Source organism: Rhinoraja longicauda, chromosome 2 (assembly GCF_053455715.1).
Source record: "Rhinoraja longicauda isolate Sanriku21f chromosome 2, sRhiLon1.1, whole genome shotgun sequence".
NCBI classification, from domain to species: Eukaryota; Metazoa; Chordata; class Chondrichthyes; order Rajiformes; family Arhynchobatidae; genus Rhinoraja; species Rhinoraja longicauda.
The window spans coordinates 31,377,932-31,392,417 of NC_135954.1; the positions used below are offsets into that span (position 1 = coordinate 31,377,932).

Below are 14,486 nucleotides of genomic sequence, written 5' to 3' on the forward strand. Positions count from 1 at the left end.
CAATAAATTTCTAGTGCGGTAAGAGGGCAGGCTGCTGACCGGCAATAGTTTGACACTAATTTAAAAAAAGGTTTCAGTGTCATGAGACACGGGCATTGTGCATTCATCATTGTGAGAAACAATAAACGTGCTTATTTTTTGTTATTCACTGCATGACACATCTCCACCACAAACGTTCAGCACGAGTTCCCAACATTATTAGGAATTACAATGGGTTCCAAATTGTACAGTCATTCATGCAGCACATCCGTTTCCATTGTTGTACAGGAACATGCTCTGCATGTAATAGGCCTATAATTTGATTCTTGCTGGGTATTCGTGCCAAGTTCTTTGCAAGGTAATTCACTACCAATTAGAGGCAGTTGGCACAGACAGTGGCCCTACGCGAGCTTCTGCTTTATATGTGGTCTGTCAAGTCTTATTTTGTTCCTGACAAATGAACGGGATAGGCAACACATGGGACTGAGGAAGACAATGTTCAGGTCAATGGACTTGCTATTGTTTATCTCCATGGCACTAAGATTACCGGCGTCCCTGGACATGGACAACATCACTATCTTCTCCTGGGATTGGTGGTCAGTTGGCAGATTGATTAGCATCTGCGACCAGTTTCAGTTGGCATCAGGGATGAGTGTCCATCGTGGGTAGAGCGAGCTCATGCCCTTCAGCAACTGGCCCGACCAGCCCTCTGCCCCCTTCACCAAGGACTGACTACCCGAAGGTGCTGGGGACCTGGAGGCAGAGGGTTGTAACAAAAATTGGCTGGGGTAGATAAGCGAGGGTAAAGGAAATCCGGGACTGTGGAAGTAGCGCTCCCTCTTGATGACTGGTCATCAGATTTGAGGTGGTCTCGCTGTCACTGTGCTTGGGGCAGGTGTAGTCCACAGCCCACTGCTCCATGGTTGACATCGCCTAAGCCATTTGTGGTTGGAGCTGGGGTTTCAAGATGGAGTCTGATGGGTTGCAGTGCACATTCCAATGCAACAGAGGGAAAACAAAAAATAGCCACCTACAATCACTATATCCATGGACGATCCCAGAGTGGAACATCCTGCCCGACACCATCAGATGTGCACCAACCTTGTCACTCTTCAGGTCACAGCTCGACAACTTGGACATGGATCATCTCACAAAACTTGGCCACATAAAAATCTAAATAACCTTCTTGCAACCCATGCAAGCGAAACCTGCACGAGATAGCCCAGCTGTTGGCGGTTGTGCAGTAGAAAACAGAAACAGAAGACAGAAGTGAGTGCAGATGCTGGTTTCCACCGAAGATGGACACAGGATGTTGGAGTAAATCAGCGGGACAGGCAGCGCCTCTGAAGAGAAGTAAATAAGTGATGTTTCGGGTCGAGAATCTTCATCAGACTGAGTGTCAGGGGAGAGGGGAACTAGAGCTGCGAAAAGGTAGAGAACAGATCAGAGATGGAACCGATGATGAAAGAGCCCATAATGGTTCATTGTTGGCTTTGGAGGATGTGATAATGAGAGGATATGAACAGTAAAACGAGCAGGATGACTAGGGTGGGGTAGGAACGGAGAGAGAGGGAATGCAAGTGTTACTTGAAATGAGAGAAATCAATATTTATAACACTGGGTTGCAAGCTGCCCAAGTGAAAAATGGGGTGCTGTTCCTCACTCTGACAGTGGAGGTGGCCCAGGGCAGAAAGGTCAGTATGGGAATGGGAATGGGAATTAGTATGTTTTGGGAATGGGAAGGGGATCGGGCCAGATTTTCTCCAGGTGCTCCAGTTTCCTCCCACACCACAAAGACGTAGAGGTTTGTAAATTAATTGGCTTCAGTAAAATGGTAAATTGTCCCTAGTGTTAGTGTATGGGGTGATCGCTGATCAGCGCGGACCCAGTGGGCTGAAAGGCCTGTTTCCGAGCTGTATCTCTAAAGTCTAAAATCTAAAGTCAAAAGATCCGTCCACTACTAACCTTCTGCTGTATCACACCTTATTGTCATTCTCAACAAATCCATTCATCTATTCAATGCATGCTGACAGTCTCATTCAAAGGTCGCCTTTGAATGAGAGGTACCCAGCCAAAATTGGCCCTTTATTTCAATTTTTATACCTGAAGAGAAGGAAGAGCTGGGGGACTTGTGGCCAACCAGTTTCAAAGTAGTCTGCACAGCCCCACCACTTTGCACACATCACCTCATGTGGACGAGAAGTAAGCAGCCAGTGAAAAATGATCATGTGCACAACGGCAACATACATTCTTCCCTTGACAGTTCTACAGTAATTCATGTCTTTAATCCCCCACAGGGCATTCACCTGTCCACCAGGATGTGCAGCAGGGATAAGGTGGCAACTCCCCCTCAGCGGAGGTCATTCACCCCCAGGGTGCACCATCACTGGGCTTAGGCATTAGCTGAGCTTGTCATGTTTTAGCAGCTCTGGTGATTTTGTACTGCTGTTTAGACACATCGCCTGCTGAACTGACATCATAATCTGCCTTTGCTCCATATATTTGATGAGTGTTCTGTGTTCCTGCTTTAATAGTGGCGCAGCTGGTAGAGCTGTTGCCTCACAGCGCCAGAGATCTAGGTTTGATCCTCACCTCGGGTCCTGTCTGTGTGGAGTTTGCGCGTTCTCCCGGTGGGTTTTCTCTGGTGTCCTCCCATATCCCAAAGATGTGCAGGTTTTTTGGTTAATTGGTAGTTGTAAATTGCCTCATGTGTGCAGAGTAATAATAATAATAATAATATATTCCTTTATTCGTTCCACACCGGGGAAATCTACAGTGTTACAGCAGCAAAGTGGATAGCAAGAGAGCAAGATATCATTCATTATAAATAAAAGATACATAAATTGTCATCAGTTTTCTGTGTGTTCTTAGCTGTTATTGTTGACTCGTATGCTGGGAGCAGTGCTGGTTGTGCAGTCTCACAGTAGCGGGAAGGAAGGACCTCCTATATCTCTCCTTCATGCACTTGGGATGAAGGAGTCTGTCACTGACGGAGCTACTCAGTGCAGTGACAGTGTCCTGCATGGGGTGGGAGTCGTTGTCCAGCAGCGATGTTAGCTTTGCCATCATCCTCCTCTCTCCCACCACCTGCACTGAGTCTAGGGGGCAACCCAGGACAGAGCTGGCCTTCCTGACCAGCTTGTCGAGTCTCTTCCCTTCCGCCGCTGAGAAGCTGCTGCTCCAGCAGATCACTCCATAGAAAATGGCTGATGCAACCACCGTGTTGTAGAAGGTCCTAAGGAGTGCCCCCTGCACTCCAAAGGACCTGAGTCTCCTTAGCAGATAAAGTCTGCTCTGGCCCTTTCTGTATAGCGCATCGGTATTTTCAGTCCAGTCCAGTTTATTGATGAGGTAGACACCCAGGTACTTATAAGAATCCACCCTCTCGATGTCCATTCCCTGGATGTTCACTGGTGTCGGGGGGACCTGGCTGCGCCTGCAGAAATCTACCACCATCTCCCTGGTTTTCCCCGCGTTGATCCGGAGGCAGTTCCGGAGGCAGTTCCGCTGGCACCAGTCCACAAACTCCTTGATCAGTTCTCTGTACGCCCTGTCCTCGTCGCCCGTGATGAGGCCAACGATGGCAGAGTCGTCAGAGAACTTCTGTAGATAGGAGTCTGCAGAGCTGTGCCTGAAGTCCGCAGTGTACAGGGTGAACAAGAATGGAGCTAGCACTGTTCCCTGCGGAACCCCAGTGCTGCAGACCACCCTGTCCGAGACCAGGTCCTTTGTCCTCACATACTGTGGTGATGTAGTCCAGAATCCAGGATGTGAGGTGGTGATCCACTCCTGTGCGCTCCAGCTTGCCCCCCAGAAGCCCCGGCTGGATGGTGTTGAATGCACTGGAGAAATCAAAGAACATGATTCTCACAGTGCTATCCGGCTTCTCCAGGTGTGAAAGAGCTCTGTTCCGTCGGTAGATGATGGCGTCCTCCACCCCGATGCGAGTCTGGTAGGCGAACTGCAGCGGATCCATTGATGGTCTCACCAGGGGGCGGAGATGGGCGAGGACCAGACGCTCCAGTGTCTTCATCAGGTGTGATGTCAGTGCCACTGGCCTGTAGCTGTTGAGTTCCTTCGGGTGATGCGTCTTTGGTACCGGTACCACGCAGGATGTGGAACTCTCCCCAGTTTCAGGCTCAGATTGAAGACATGCTCCACTATTCTGCACAGCTGGTCTGCACAAGACTTGAGGAGCCTCAAGCTGATACCGTCCGGACCAGCCGCCTTCCTTGCATTGATCTTCCTGAGCGCATTTCTCACCTGGTCTGTGGATAAAGACAGATTGGAGCACAGGGGCTGGGTGCTCAAGAGTGTGATCTCTAGACCTTCCACCATAACTCATGAGGGAAGATGAAAGGAAAGGATTAATAAAAAAGTGAAAGTAGAGAGTGAGAGTAGGTTGGCGAGAAATATAGCAACAGATAGAATTATAGAGTCATGCAGCATGGGGAAACTGGCCTTTCAGCACAACTTTCCCATGGTAACCAAGATGCTCCATCTACACTAGTCCCACCTGCCCACGTTTGGCCCATATTCCTCTAAGCCTTTCATATCTATGTACCTGTCCAAATATCTTTCAAATGTTGTCATAATACCTTCCTTAACTACCTCCTCTGGCAGCTTGCTCCACCCTCTGTGTGAAGTTTCCCCACAGTTTCCTATTAAATCTTTCCCTTTTCACCTTACATAGATTTGGTTCTGTATTCCTGTGCTCTGGATAAAATACTCTGTGTATTTACCTAATCTATTCCCCTCATGATCTTATAAACCTGTATAGGATCACCCCTTGTCCTCCTGCATTACTAAGAATAAAGTCCTAGTCTGCCCAACCTCTCCCTTTAGCTCAGGCCCTCAAGGCCTGGCAACATCCCCTGCACTCTTCCCAGCTCAACAACATCCTTCTGAAAGCAGTGTGACAGAAACTGTACACAATACTCAAATGTGACTTCACCAACGTCATGCACAACTGTAACATAACTATTCCAACCACTATACTCAATTCACTGATTGATGAAGGCCAATGTACCAAAATGTATTTTAAGAGCTTGTGTGCATAGACTGTTTCACAGGCCATTGAAAAGACAGCCAGAACAGATGCTGCAATAAGAGGATTGACCTGGGAGGAGAAATTAAGCAGACCAGGTCTGTGCTCTCTTGAGTTTAAAAGAATGACAGGCAATCTCATTGAAATATGCAAAGCCTTTGCTGGGTTCTCATGGTAGATGCAGTATCAATGCTTCCCCTGACTTTTCCCTGGAGTCTAGAGCTAGGAGTCAGTCTCAGGAAAGGGATCTGCCATTTAGAACAGAGTTAAGAAGACATTTCTCTGCCTGATGGATAGTGAATCTCGGATTCAGTAACCAAAGGGAATTTTGAAGGCTTTCACTGAGAAGTTTTAAGATTTTTGGATGATGAGGAAATTAAAGGATATTGGCCTAGTGCAAGGGAACAGTACTGAGTTAAAAATATCAAATTTGATTGTACCGTAAGTCTGAAACATCTTCCTGTTTTGATTTCCAATGTTTTTAATCACACAGATGCTATTGAGTCTTATTTTCCCTCTTAATCCATTACAACATTAATCACCTGCCGTTTTGCTGTTATCTTTTAAATGTATGTGAATGTGATTTGTTTCAATAAACTTTCTAACCATTTCACTCAAAAACAATGAAGGGGATACAATGTTTCCTGAACACTGTGCAGTCAAATATTACTCTTCAAGCAATTGGAAATTCAGTTTACATACACCCCTTCAATTTACAAAAAAAATACTATTGGTTCTTAAAATGTTTAAATGGTTCTGATGAATACATATTTATATTATTACCATGATGGGGTTTCTCAGGAATGACAACCAAAATTGGACACAATGTTAAGTTTATGCTATACAAAGTTTTTAAATGCAATTACAAAATGATTTGTAATTTTCAAATTGGCTTCTGGGCTGGTGCAAGAGTGATCTCTCATCAAGAAATCGCTAAAATATTACCTTTGACAGAAGCGATTTGAGTGTGTTGGCAGAGGAGGGGTAGGGACTGAATTATCTTTGACCTTCAAATCAGATCAATAGAACTGTCACAGACATCAGATGACATTTAGCTCTAAATCAATACATACAATATTTGAAATCGCAACATTCTTTACTCCTTTGTCATATTACTGCATATATCATTCTTCGCGACACAATTTCATCCTTCAAGTTAAAATAAAATCAAAGAGAGCTTATTCCCCTCTATTACCAGCCTACTGAGCTGCCCTTCCATAAGCTAAGGTACTGTCTGATTCCCCTCCATCTCATAAGACATAACAGCAGAATTAGGACATTTGGCCCATCGAGTCTGCTCCACCATTCAAACACGGCTGACCTATTTTCCCCTCTCAAGCCCATTCCTTTGTGAATTTCTTGAAAATATGGATTTCTTGTACAGAACCCTTAGCCATTGATTCATTGAATATCCAAAAGTAGATTAATTTGCATCCCAACATATACAGCAACCGGGTAAAAAATTGCTAAATTCAATACCGTCAAGATATTGTGGACTTTGGCTGTGGGACTGTTGCTCTACAATGGTGAGGACCATACTCTGCGCTCTGTATCTTTCCCTTCGCTCGACCTATCGTACTTGTGTTTGGTTTGATTGTATTTATGTGCAGTATTGTGATTGGATAGGATGTAAAATAAACACATGACAATAATAAACATAAATCTAAACCTGAATTAAATGCTATTCATGAAGAAGAGACCAATTCAACATTCCAATTCTAGGCAATGGCAAACATAGATTCCGAGCAAATATAAATGGTCCCACATAGATCGGGTAGATGCACAGAGTCTCTTGCCCAGAGGAGGTGAATCGAGGACCAGAGGACATAGGTTCAAGGTGAAGAGGAAAAGATTCAATAGGAATCTGAGAGGTAACTTTTTCACACAAAGGGTGGTGGGTATATGGAACAAGCTGCTAGAGGAGGTAGTTGAGGCTGGGACTATCTCAGCATTCAAGAAAGTTAGAGAGGTCCATGCATAGGACAAGTTTGGAGGGATATGCACCAAGAGCGGGCAGGTGGGACCGGTGTAGCTGGAACATGTTGGCCGGTGTGGGCAAGTTGGGCCAAAGAGCCTGTTTTTGCACTGTATCACTCTATGACTCCATGACAGAGCTAACCATATTTTGCCAGCAAAGCAATCTTACTTGCTGTAATTGGGTTCTATTTCTCCACACAGGTGCCTGGTATCGAGGTGTAAGTGATTGTTTACCAGAGTTATGCCAAAGCTGTATATGACATAATGAATTCTTCAAATAACAAAAACAGATCAAGCCGAATACATTCCAATGTAACCAGAAGAAAAATTAGTAACTGGACTGTACAAGTGTTTGGAAGACATCCAAGGGAATGTTCTGTGCTTGTAGACATTCATGTTGGTGTGTAAGTGGCGGGGATGTGGTAGAGAATGGTTCTATCTCAGCTTCCAGACAATGCCAGCATTTCAGTCCTAAAGTCAGATTTCAAAATGCCTGCCGATTATGCCCGTGTTTTTATTTTGAATAAATCGACTGGAATCTCCAGTACTCTGGAAATGTTCTATTTGTATTTTCTTGGACCCTCTGAGCTGACCCAGTAAGCCACTGTGTTTCATGGATAGGCTGTTAGCAAAGGTGGCAAAGGTCCATGCTAACTTCTCAGAGTAACGACGGAGGAGCAAGAAATGCTGTCTCTACCTGCAATGTTCACATTGCAAAAATGAATAATAGCAGTTACACTTGTCAGCCAATAACTCTGTTCATGTTAATGTAACTATGCTTCAGTTTCCTGACTGTACTGCAGCCTCAGTCAAAGCCAAAGAACTATACAATTTATTTCCACTTGTTATTTATTACTGTAATATTTTCAGTAATAAATCAACTTTTAGCAAACAGAGTAAGCAATGCTTCACAGCAGTAAAAAAAATCAAATATCATTTGTCATTAAAAATATCCAATAGGTCTCATTTGGTTGATAATAAAAGGGAATAAACTATTTTTTTTAAATGAACTCAGATGCTGATTAAACAGATTGTATCTATTTTTATTGTCAACACACTGTGGGTTGACAGGATTAACATATTTAAATACACATGGGATTTTTTTTTTTTTAAAGTTAATGGTTTCCATGAGGAGTCACAAATATGTCAAAAGATTAGAAAGATCAGAAAGCCTTCGACAAGGTCCCACATAGGAGATTAGTGGGCAAAATTAGAGCACATGGTATTGGGGGTAGGGTACTGACATGGATAGAAAATTGGTTGACAGACAGAAAGCAAAGAGTGGGGATAAATGGGTCCCTTTCGGAATGGCAGGCAGTGACCAGTGGGGTACCGCAAGGTTCGGTGCTGGGACCCCAGCTATTTACGATATACATTAATGACTTAGATGAAGGGATTAAAAGTACCATTAGCAAATTTGCAGATGATACTAAGCTGGGGGGTAGTGTGAATTGTGAGGAAGATGCAATAAGGCTGCAGGGTGACTTGGACAGGTTGTGTGAGTGGGCGGATACATGGCAGATGCAGTTTAATGTAGATAAGTGTGAGGTTATTCACTTTGGAAGTAAGAATAGAAAGGCAGATTATTATCTGAATGGTGTCAAGTTAGGAAGAGGGGATGTTCAACGAGATCTGGGTGTCCTAGTGCATCAGTCACTGAAAGGAAGCATGCAGGTACAGCAGGCAGTGAAGAAAGCCAATGGAATGTTGGCCTTCGTAACAAGAGGAGTTGAGTATAGGAGCAAAGAGGTCCTTCTACAGTTGTACCGGGTCCTGGTGAGACCGCACCTGGAGTACTGTGTGCAGTTTTGGTCTCCAAATTTGAGGAAGGATATTCGTGCTATTGAGGGCGTGCAGCGTAGGTTCACTAGGTTGATTCCCGGAATGGCGGGACTGTCGTATGTTGAAAGGCTGGAGCAATTAGGCTTGTATACACTGGAATTTAGAAGGATGAGGGGGGATCTTATTGAAACGTATAAGATAATTAGGGGATTGGACACATTAGAGGCAGGAAACATGTTCCCAATGTTGGGGGAGTCCAGAACAAGGGGCCACAGTTTAAGAATAAGGGGTAGGCCATTTAGAACGGAGATGAGGAAGAACTTTTTCAGTCAGAGAGTGATGAAGGTGTGGAATTCTGCCTCAGAAGGCAGTGGAGGCCAGTTCGTTGGATGCTTTCAAGAGAGAGCTGGATAGAGCTCTTAAGGATAGCGGAGTGAGGGGGTATGGGGAGAAGGCAGGAACGCGGTACTGATTGAGAGTGATCAGCCATGATCGCATTGAATGGCGGTACTGGCTCGAAGGGCTGAATGGCCTACTCCTGCACCTATTGTCTATTGTCTATTGTCTATTAGTGAGAAAATTCTAATCCACTTTAATATACTGCTAACAATCTTCATTTTGCTCCTTGTCAATTTTGGTAATTAAAATAAATGAGAACCAAATAATAATTTGATTTATAAACTCTTAAGTTAACAACTCAGAAATGTATATTTATCTATGTCTCTCTGCATGCACATCTAGTATAGCAATAAAGCTAATGCACATTGGAAAGAGCAGTTTACTATTAATTTCCAGATCTATATTTCGAGTTGTTTTCCAAAGACGGAACAAAAATATTAAAGATTTCCCATAAAGTGTTTGAATCGTACAAAAATTCTGGTTTTAAAAATGCTCAAACACAACCTTGGCACAAAACTAATGAATACAGGCCTGCAGTAGACCTGATATTGGGATCTGGGCCTCATTTTAATGTGGCTGATGGGCTAATGACAACTCTTAAGATAAAGACAGGAAAGCAAAAGTAAATGTGGAAGACAGTTCACACCAAGTTAGTTCAATATAGGAATTTTACTGGCGACAGTAAAAATGTGAATCAAATTATTATTATTTTTTTACTGTGTATGTGATCATGCGAAATGTGGTAATAAAGGTTACTGTACCACAGGCACTGATAATCGTGCGGGAATATTGGGAATATTGTGTGGTGATAATAGAAACTTGGTTCAAAGAGAACAGAACTGGGCATTATGTGTAAGAAGGAACTGCAGATGCTGGTTTAAACCGAAGATAGACACAAAAAGCTGGAGTAACTCAGCGGGACAGGCAGCATCTCTGGAGTGAAGGAATGGGCGACTTTTCAGGTCGAGACCCTTCACATTATGTGTTCTGTGACATTTGCAGGAAATATTAGGATGGGTGAAAGGAGGAGGGATAACAAATGATTTAAAAAAATTACTGTGCTGAAGAAAGATGGTGGTGCTTCAGTGACAAAGGCAGAATTTAGATAGAGCGAAGAAAGAGCCAAATTCCTAGCTCCCTGGAAATGGCAACACAATAGACAGAGTGGTAAAGAAGGCATATAGTATGCTTACCTTTATCGGCCAGGGCATTGAGTACAGGGGTAAGGAAGTCACGTTGCAGCTTTAAATTACTTTGGTTAGACGGTATTTGGAGTATTGACAATAGACAATAGACAATAGACAATAGGTGCAGGAGTAGGCCATTCAGCCCTTCGAGCCAGCACCGCCATTCAATGCGATCATGGCTGATCATTCTCAATCAGTACCCCGTTCCTGCCTTCTCCCCATACCCCCTCACTCCGCTATCCTTAAGAGCTCTATCCAGCTCTCTCTTGAAAGCATCCAACGAACTGGCCTCCACTGCCTTCTGAGGCAGAGAATTCCACACCTTTGCATCCTGTTCTGGTCACCCCATTACAGGAAGGATGTGCAGACTTTGGAGAGGGTGCAGAAGATGTTTCCCAGATGCTGCCTGGATTAGAGGCTATTAGCTATAAGGAGAAGTGGGACAAACTTGGATAGTTTTCCCTAGAACATTGAAGGTTGAAGGGAGGCCTGATGGAGGTATAACAATTGTGGGAGGCATAGATAGGGCAGACAATCTGAACCTTTTTTCCCCAGGGTGGAAGTGTCAAAGACTAGAGGGCATAACTTTAAAGTTGGAGGGTTAACGTTTAAAGGAGATATACGGGCCAGATTTTTTTTTACACAGAGTGGTGGATGCCTGGAACAGGAGTGATGATGGAGTCAGACCCATGGAAAGTATAGTTTCCAGGCTTTTCTGTGCAAGAGTCATGATGCATGGAGGTTTTTCATATTGAAGACAGATGGCAATCCCCAATGATCAATGTAAGGCTCAAGGTTTCATTTGATTGGTAACAATGATCAAGACTTGAGGGTGCAAGTTATGATTTCTAAGTTTGTGGAAGACACAAATTTGGCAGTATTAATAAATTGTAGAGAGGTTAATGATAAGCTGCAGCAGGATGCAAATAGGTTGATTGAACGCGTGAACAAATGGCCAACAAAGTTGAATGCAGAAAAAAATGAAGCAATGCATTTTGGTAGGAAGAAGGGTGAGAGGCAATATAAAGGATACTGTTCTGAAAGGGGTGCAGGACCAGATGAACCTGATCAATGGGTGCATGTTATTGAAAGTGAGAGGTTGAGTTGAGAAAGTGGTAATAAGGCAAACACAGTTCCAGACTTTAACAGAGGCATACAGAATAAAAGCAGGGAAAACATGCTGAACCTTTGTAAAACAGTGGCCCACCCTCAAATAAAAGGACATCAAAGTGTTAGAGCATAGTCAGAAAAGTTTTATGATAATAATTTCTGGGATGAGGGATTACAGTTATGAGAGCTGGGACTGTTCTATATGGAGAAAAGAGAGCTGAAAAAAATATGACAGGATGATACACACAGAAAGAAACTAAAAGGGAAGAGAATTATCACTGATCTGAGGAAATATCTATTTACAGAATTTATGGTTGGAACATGGACTGAATCACCCACAGTGGCAATGGAGACAGGTTCCACTGTAGCTTCTCAAAGGCAATTGGATAATTAAATATTGAAGAATAATTTGCATGGCTATGGACTAAAGGCAGAGATGGATCAAGAGAGAAGCTCTGTTGGAGTGCTGGCTTGGATACGATAGGCTGAATGTCCTTGCTGTAACCATTCCATGATTCTATCTTGATTCCTCTGGCTAAGTTGCCTACAACTAGGGATGAAGTGTCATTGAAGTTTTGAGTATTGACAAAGAGGGGAACAAATATCTTTACCCAGAGGTTGGTGAATCTTTGGCATCCACTACCTGTGTAGGCTCAATCACTGAGTATATTCAAACAGAGATAGTTATATCTTTGGATATTCAGGTAAGAGACGTGGGATAGCACAGAAAAGTGGGACACGTGTTATTTTTTGTGTTGAGGGACACTTGAGTCTCAAGTGAGGACACCCATTGCACGGGAAACATTATTGACTGTGGTGTACGGTAGGTCTAGGATACACTGGTGTATCAAGAGTCATACCTAGGTGCCTAAAAGTTAAGGTTTCTGTGTGGAAAGGAATGGTCAGCATCAGCAGAAGAAATAATTGGGTGAGCCAAGAACAAGATATAGTAGAAGTTTCATTAACTTGAAACAAATCTAACTGATACAGGCTCCAGAATTCCAGACAGCGAAGACAACTTCCCTTAAGTACTGCCCAAACAAATCCCACATTCAATGCTTCTGCCTGAGTAACTTGCACCATCTTAGCTTCACTATGAAAGGTCCTTTTAAGCTCTGGCTCGAAGGGCCGAATGGCCTACTCCTGCACCTATTTTCTAAGTTTCTATGAGACCTACCCTGTAAAAAAACATAAGACCAAACCTCGTGTGCATTAGGATCCTTGGCAATCTACTTTATTTCCACAATCAACAATTTCCTGGCATTGGTCTGGCATGTAATGCACTCCGACCTTTAGATTGCCAGGAATGCCTCCAAAGCACTCCTAGTATTGATCGCTGGTAGGTCAATTGGCAACTAAAAGTTGGCCCGAGTGTGCAGGTGAGTGGTAGAATTTGGGAGGAGAATAAAATGAGTTTAGTGTAAGAATATTTAGTGTAAGCAACAAGGCACATTCCTTGTATATGCATACTTGGCCAATAAACTTATTCATTCATTCATTCATTCATTCATTCATTCATTCATTCATTCATTCATTCAGATTAGTGTTGATAGTTGCTTGATAGCCAATGCAGACTCAATGGGCTGAAGGTCTTATTTATGTGCTTTTTGAGTCTCTGAATTGAAAACAAGTTGTACTCTGGAGCCAATATATATATATTTATAATATTATAATTGCAACTGCAGCATTGAACAATTCACTGGTAGGTGCGATGCTCATATTCAACCTGGTTGTCATCAAACAATGCAATGTTAAAGTGTTTTAGTTGACTTTGCATGTTCATTTTTACAGTACATTCCAGATAGCGTCTCTTACCTTGATAAGAACTCTTATATGGCCTGTAGCTTTCCATGACATGTAATACCAGAATGAGAGAGTGCATTTAGCACTTGATTCCTTCCATAATGAGCTCCTGAGATGGACCTTGTCACCCCTCAAACCTCTAGGAATAGCTTCAAGGTACAAAAAGTGACCTGCAAAGAGAACATTTTTTTTTTAAATTAAGAGGCCAACAGGCAATTTTTGGGCCGTAAAGTACTGGTTTAGCTTATTTTAGGGGGGAAAAAAACCCCTTACTGTAATTGCCTTCATCATTTGTGCCATATGTAGTCCTCTTCAAAAATGGAGAATTTGGTCAGAGGACGTTTGGAAAAGCAATAGGGTTGTTTTCATTTAGAGAGAAATTATAAAACATAACCTCACAGTTCTTGTGAAGGTACTGAAGCGAAATCTATATTGGGGCTGGGCATCAAATGCTGTTTTCTCCTTCAAAGTTACAGACACGGTGGCGCAGCGGTAGAGTTGCTGCCTTACAGCGAATGCAGCGCCAGAGACCCGGGTTCGATCCCGACTCCGGGTGCTGTCTGTACGGAGTTTGTACGTTCTCCCAGTGACCTGCGTGGGTTTTCTCCGAGATCTTCGGTTTCCTCCCACACTCCAAAGACGTACAGGTTTGTAGGTTAATTGACTGGGTAAATGTAAAAATTGTCCCTAGTGGGTGTAAGATAGTGTTAGTGTGCAGGGATCGCTGGTCGGTGCGGACCCGGTGGGCCGAAGGGCCTGTTTCTGCGCTGTATCTCTAAATCTAAAAAAAAAAATCATACTGCGGTCTGCCACATAAATGAAATCATTTGACTCACACCATAGCTGGCTTTTTATCCTACCTATGATTATTTATGAAGACCCAAATTGATTTTTAATCTCTCGCGTCTTGTTTTCACCTGCTTGTTCTGCTCTCACAACATCTCTCGTGTGCAACTCTATGCAGGACATTCCTGTGAGAAGCTGAGAAACATTACTGAGATCACTTGATGAGATGAAATATCTGCTCCATGTTGCCATTCCTCCAGCAACTCCTCTTTATATGGTAGATTGAATGTGACAAGTTCAGAGAGAGGCACTGAAAAGTGATGGGATTTGTAGGAAAGTGTGACTATGTCGATCATATCTGATGTGAACGAAGAGAATCATTAGTTACTCTCCATTATGCACCTCAAAATTCTAGT

The 14,486-nt window shown here is 43.2% G+C and overlaps 1 protein-coding gene across 1 annotated transcript in view; it reads right to left on the minus strand.

Moving 5' to 3' along the window:
- The window catches only part of malrd1 (MAM and LDL receptor class A domain containing 1), a 261,497-nt gene that overhangs the window by 121,797 nt on the left and 125,214 nt on the right, over positions 1-14,486 (minus strand). Inside the window, exon 22 of the mRNA XM_078427721.1 lies at positions 13,297-13,454. Within this exon, the coding sequence (XP_078283847.1) occupies positions 13,297-13,454 (158 nt within the window). The remainder of the gene's footprint in view (positions 1-13,296; positions 13,455-14,486) is intronic.